This window comes from Pecten maximus, chromosome 13 (assembly GCF_902652985.1).
Source record: "Pecten maximus chromosome 13, xPecMax1.1, whole genome shotgun sequence".
Lineage (NCBI taxonomy): Eukaryota > Metazoa > Mollusca > Bivalvia > Pectinida > Pectinidae > Pecten > Pecten maximus.
Window position 1 is genome coordinate 26,484,335 of NC_047027.1, and position 7,120 is coordinate 26,491,454.

The window sequence follows — 7,120 nt, forward strand, 5'->3', positions numbered from 1 at the left end:
GGGACACGTGTCTCATCAACAGGTACACCAGGGACACATGTCTCATCAACAGGTATACCAGGGACACGTGTCTCGTCAACAGGTATACCAGGGACACGTGTCTCGTCAACAGGTATACCAGGGACACGTGTCTCATCAACAGGTATACCAGGGACACGTGTCTCGTCAACAGGTATACCAGGGACACATGTCTCATCAACAGGTATACCAGGGACACGTGTCTCGTCAACAGGTATACCAGGGACACGTGTCTCGTCAACAGGTATACCAGGGACACATGTCTCATCAACAGGTATACCAGGGACACGTGTCTCGTCAACAGGTATACCAGGGACACGTGTCTCGTCAACAGGTATACCAGAGACACATGTCTCATCAACAGGTACTCCAGAGACACGTGTCTCATCAACAGGTATACAAGGGACACGTGTCTCGTCAACAGGTACACCAGGGACACGTGTCTCATCAACAGGTACATCAGAGACACGTGTCTCGTCAACAGGTACACCAGGGACACGTGTCTCATCAACAGGTACATCAGAGACACGTGTCTCGTCAACAGGTGTACCAGGGGACACGTGTCCAGTTATACTGTAAATTGTATTGATTTGATTTTGCAGAGCTAGAGTCATCCTCATGCTTTATTCATTTAATTTTTTTTTTGTATTTTTTTCCCTTCAAAACATAAACAAGGAACAACCTTAACAATATGCAAAAAAAAATCATGGTCAATAATCGGATGTGAAGGAAATGATGAAATACACTAGAGTAACATAGATTGAATGGAAGAGTTAGGAATTAATTGTCTGTACATGAACATAGAGGGATGTGACTGTCGGGCCTGTATGAAACTAGCTAGGTGTAATCAGAGTTTGTACCGACTGTAGCCATGCATGCTTTAGGACAGATACACGCATACCAGCGATATTTGACCGCCCCAAGATTGACTTTTCCCCCCTGTCGTGTGGCCTATTTATTACCAAACTGGTTACTTGCTTAATGAATACAGCTTTTATTTGTTTCTTAAGTTATTATTTTGCATATAACATATTTCAGAAAAAATATCTTTCAGATAAATTAATACACCGGGATCAATTAGTATATCTGGATATAATCTATATATGTCTAGCATTTTAAGTACTCAAGTTTTGATATAGAAAATTTTCAGGCAAATTATAAAATTGAGATTATAATATAAGAGTTCAAAACAGATACAGTGTATCAGTATTGTTAAGAGAGCCTTGAGGGTGTTAGATCGAGGAACAGTGTATCAGTCTTGTTAAGAGAGCCTTGAGGGTGTTAGTAGATCGAGGAAGACTTTGTCCTTTGTGCCGATAATATCCATCGCTCTGTGCATCTACTGCGCCCTATGTTTGCTATAAAGCAGCCGTTTTTCTCTGCAATAATAAACACTAAGACATTTAATTTTACCAAATTAATATTGACAATCAGGCCAGTGCAGGGTAATCATAGTGGAAACACATGTTTTTCGGATAATTGGATCTCGCTACAGCAGCATGGCTGCCCCGACCTTCAGCTGGTGTGTTGTATATGTCGGGTGTCCAGTGTGTGTAAGACACTATATGATGGGCGTGGCCCCATTAGTGACCCAGTTTGATGGGCGTTAAGTGTCACTGCATGGCTTTGGTAGCTCTGTAGCGTTCCTTGTTTACTGAATGCACGAGGCAATTCAACCTCTTGGTTACGATTTTAAGGTAAAATAGCAGTGTGTTTTTATGTTGGAATTTTGTTTATTTTGGAATTGTCTCGTAAATTATATACATTTTGTTTTTATATTATGTGCTTGCATGCTTTATCAATATTACGGAAAATAATTTATATTCATTATGAAATGTAATCATTAATATTACGTAATATATCACAGTTTATAATCCACGAAATATCAACCAAGATCCCGCTACACAAACTTAGTCAACTAACATTTAACAGTGATCCAGTAACATTTAATGTCTCTGGATATAAAACGTACCTTTGAAGAAAACCTTTAAAATCTTGGCTTCACTTTAAATATATTATACCATGTAGAGTAAGATTTGAAATTGAATTTATTAATGGTAGAATATTTCAGAAAGAATTTTCGAATAAATTTTGTTCAGAACTTTGTAGTGAAATCAGGTTCCGTTTAAAAAAAGATTGAATTAAATGAAAATAAAGAATGTTTGTTTATGTGTATGTTTTACACTGTCAACATCGTTAAGTATATATTGTTAGTAATACTTATCTCCCTTTGACAGGCTGTGGTCAATAACCGCGATGACGAGCGAGAACGACTACGGCAGGAATTAAAGGCTGCCCAGGATGAATTAAATATGTTGCGGGAAATCCAGCGACGTGTGTCATCCTCGTCGCCTACTGACGTAACACTTGCACGGCCCACAAGTATTATCTCTGTGGCCTCGACAGCATCCGATGTTGCGGAAGATGGTACCCTCACCCAGATAGACTCTACCGATACGGACACAGGTACAAGGACAAGGCCTACAGGTCCCTCTTGTCCTCTCAAAGGCCGATATTTGGCCCCTGAGTGTTCCCATTTTCAATCATCTGAAGCATTCTTTCAAAAGCTGTTTAATTTTCAGTTTCAGTTAAATGCAGGCTTAATCATTCTTTGTTTTTGGTTTTTTACCTTCAGGGTCCTCTGCATAATGGTCCCATTAGGCCTGATGTTAAATAATTTATGATCGCTATTAAAATAAGGTTACCTATCTGTAACACTGGAAAATACTAGTCGCAATATACCGCTCGGCTAGAGAGATCTTCTCTTTAGCTCGATCGGTTGAGCGTAAGACTAGTAAGCCAGAGGTCCCGGGTTCGATCCCTAGCGGAGGCAGTGATTTAAATTTAATTTATCATGCGCTCTGTTACATTGGCGCCCATGTAGGGACCCGGGAAAAATACTCAGCCTTGCTCCACAAGCATCGCTGTTACCCCTGGAAACTCGAGGACGAGTTCTTTCCTGGAAGGGGAGTATGTAACACTGGAAAATACTAGTCGCAATATACCGCTCGGCTAGAGAGATCTTCTCTTTAGCTCGATCGGTTGAGCGTAAGACTAGTAAGCCAGAGGTCCCGGGTTCGATCCCTAGCGGAGGCAGTGATTTAAATTTAATTTATCATGCGCTCTGTTACATATCGACTTATTGTCTTTACCTCTTTCTACAACTACTGACCAAAATTCCCTGAACTGTCGCAGAACACAACAAAATTTCCCAATTTTTGGTCTGTGGCCAATTTCCTCAAAAAGAGAGAAAAGTTTATGCAGAGGTTAAAAATGTATAATTCTGACAGTGTTCAGTGTTTACAAGACTAACAGCTAGCAAAATATTTAATAGGGTTTTCTTGTGTCTGAAGTTAGAATAAATTGAAATTTTTTTGTTCCAAACTGTATTAACTTTACTCCTTTTGTTTTACAGAAAACGCAAAGGAAGACCAACTTGAAATTCAAACTGTGGAACCAGTCAATGCCATGGAGATGGAATTTCCTGAGACAGACACTGTCTCCACGGCAACAGAGCTGCCACAGGAAATGGTGGATATTATGGGTGAGAATTTGGTAGGAGCAGAGCCTCCAGAATGTGAGTCTGTTGATGACCAGGACCCGCCGCCTCTGACAGAGGAGGAGGTTAATACCCCTAGTGACAGTCAGAATATCGAGGTACATCGAGTCGACGAAGTGTTGGCAGACGAAATCACAGAAATTGTGGAGGACTTGATTCAGGAACTTCCTGTAGTGGAAAGTAATGGTGATGGTACAGGTGGTCGACGGGATAGTCTTGAGGACTATGAGGATGCCAGTGATCGCCTTGATCCCGAGGGGGGTGCTGGTCGGGAAAGTGGACTAGAGGAAGATATGGTAGTGAGCTCGGACAGGGGAGACAACCTCACCGAGAATAGCGAGAAAGGAGATAATCTAACTGAGAGTGATGTAGAAATGCGCGATGTGGAGGGGGAGGAGGTAGAGAAAAGAGACACTGAGGGGGAAAGCGACACGGACAACATTAGGACACAAAGTGATGACCATATTCTCTCCAGCACGGAACAATGTGCTGTCGACAACAGGCAGCTTATAGACAGCTCGTGTGTACTGGACAACAAGACCGACCTAGACCGTCTGACGGTGGAAGGTGGCGCCGCCCTGGAGGAGATGACTGTAGACATTTAGTGACTTGTATAATCCATATCTTACTTGTCAACTCGGCGGTGTGTTCACGGGTCTTGCTGTACCAGCGGCACAGGGTCACAGGTGAATTTGTACAGGTGTAACCATTGGTCAGTTTGTACATTTGTGACCATTGGTCAGTACAGGTGAGATGTCCAGGTCCAAGTCATTATACGGAGTCTACTGTTGTGTTTGGAGTGTACACACACACTGTACTTACATATTGTACACCTGGCTTGCACAACTGTAAGTTCCCTGGAGTACATCATACACAGTCCGGTTTTGTACGATCTGTATAAACTTTTGTACCCTGAGAGGAGACTGTGTACTATCTGTACAAGTTATTCTTCCCCGAAGGGAGGTTTTCTCAGGGTGAGGGTTACTTGGTGTACAGTCTGTAAAAGTCTTATCTGCCTAGGGACATCTACCCTGAGGCGAGGTCTAGGGGGGGTACAATCTGTACAAGTTAATCTGCCCAGGGACGAGGCTTACCTACCCTGCGAGGTTTATCTACACAGAGGCGAGGTCTAACAGGTGTACAACCCTGTACAAGTTAATCTGCCCAGGGACGAGGCTTACCTACCCTGCGAGGTTTATCTACACAGAGGCGAGGTCTAACAGGTGTACAACCCTGTACAAGTTAATCTGCCCAGGGACGAGGCTTACCTACCCTGCGAGGCTTACCTCTCCTGCGAGGTTTATCTACCTTGAGGAGAGGTCTAGCGGGTGTACAAGTCCACCATGTATGTCATAGTGTGCTGTTATAGCTAGTAGCCATCATACAGGACTTTTTAATGCAATATTCTTCCATGTTTAATTCTAGAATGTGATACATACACTGGAATACGTTTTAGCGACCATGATCAGCTTCTTATCGAAATGTCCCGCGATAATATTGAATACATAGGATTCCTATGGATACAATGTTACTCAGAAACATGCAGAACATCTACCAGCCTTCAGCTGTGCTAATTTGACAAGACAAACCAAACATTTTTTATGTGTGCTGTAAAATGCCATACTATTACCATAGCAACATAAACAGTTATGGTAGGGAGTTATCAGGAGAAAAGGGTCATTATAGGGAGGTTTCCTAAAGCAAGGTGATCGCAGTAGGGAGGTTTCCTAAGGGAAGTGGTCACGGTTGGGAGATTTCGTAAGAAGGTGGACACGGTTTGGAGGTTCCGTAAGGAAGGTGGACACGGTTAGGAGATTTCGTAAAGAAGGTGATCATGGTCGGATGAATCCACAAGTGTTTGGCTAGTATATAGGTTTTAAATGTTATCAGCTGTTTATATTCTAACTTATGCATTTGTTTCCCCTATCTTCTGTTTTAAATCATTCTCTCAAGCTAGTGACCATGTTTGTATCCGTGATAGTAAGAAAGGTGCGAGGAAGACAAGAAGAATTGAGTGAGAGTGAGGGAGAAAGAAGAGAGAATGTAGTGCAGCATAAAGTATATGTTTAATGTCTTTTTAAAATGATGCATTGTCACAATTATATTGTATTGGAGGGATTCTTTCTGTATTTTAAGTCATTTCATGGTGAAGTCTTTCGTCTACAAGATACTGTGCTGAATTAATGTATATTTTCTGTACAGTGTAAATAGGCAGTAGTTATGTCTGTACAGCTGATTTCTTCCAACACATATCCGACCCAAATAATTTACAGGTGTGTGGCCACCATGTCAACGAATATTGTGACATGTACCTCTCTACGAATACACCTAACATAGTTATAACTGTATGTCTGTCAATTCCACACATCTTGTACAATAACTTAAGAAGAGTGCGTCTATGAATACCCGATTCTATAAATAGAACAGCCAATCAGTGCTAAACCAATCTCAGCTGTTTGTAAAAGTATTGTTCAAATACATGACATCCAAATCGAATACATGGACATCTAAAACGGATACATGGACATCTAAAACTGATATATTAGCACCTTAAGCAGATATATGAACATCAGAAACGGATACATGAACATCAGAAACGGATACATGATCATCCAAAACTGATACATGAATATTCAAAACGGATACATGAACATTCAAAACAAAGAAATGAACATCCAAAACGAAAAAAATGAACATCTAAAACAAATACATGAACATCCAAAACGAAAAAATGAACATCCAAAACGGACACACGAACATCTAAAACTGATACAAGAACATCTTAAACTGAAAAATTAACACTTAAAACGGATATATGAACATCAGAAACGGAAACATGCACATCATAAATAGAAAGATGTATATCCGAAACGAATACATTAAAATCTAAAACAAATACATGAACATCGAAAACGAATACATGAGCATCCAAAACTGATACATGAACATCTAAAACGTACACATGAACATGTAAAACGGATACATGAACATGTAAAACGGATACATGAACATCTAAAACGAAAATGATGAACTTCAAAAACGAAAAAAAAATGAACATCCAAAACGAAAAAAATGAGCTTCAAAAACGAAAAAAATGAACATCCAAAACGGATATATGAACATCCCAATCGAATACATGAACATCAAAATCGAATACAGGAACATCGGAAAAGGATACATGAACATCTAAAACGAATACATGAACATCCAAAACTAATGCATGAACATCCAAAACGGATATATAAACATCTAAAAGAGTCGCATGAACATCTAAAACAAATGCATTAGCATTCAAAACGGATACATGAACATCTAAAACAAATACATGAACATCTTAAACACATGCAGAGTTGTCACTTTTGCTTTCTCTATGACAACTACTCTCCGATTGGTCACTAAATTAAGGGATGGTAAAATTGATATAAAAGAAAACACGGGACCAGACGGGCCGGTTGTTTCGGCATCAAAAAGAAAACATTACTGCTGTAAGTCATTCAACACATACAAGTATTAGCTAGATCTATTAAATACATTATGTATGTT

At 40.3% G+C, this 7,120-nt stretch overlaps 1 protein-coding gene across 1 annotated transcript in view; it reads left to right on the plus strand.

Moving 5' to 3' along the window:
* Positions 1 to 5,309, plus strand: part of LOC117340584 — a 117,828-nt gene extending 112,519 nt beyond the window's left edge. Inside the window, exons 34-35 of the mRNA XM_033902344.1 lie at positions 2,256 to 2,484; positions 3,434 to 5,309. Of these exons, the coding sequence (XP_033758235.1) occupies positions 2,256 to 2,484; positions 3,434 to 4,182 (978 nt within the window). The 3' untranslated portion in view covers positions 4,183 to 5,309. The remainder of the gene's footprint in view (positions 1 to 2,255; positions 2,485 to 3,433) is intronic.
* The last annotated feature ends 1,811 nt before the right edge of the window (positions 5,310 to 7,120 follow it).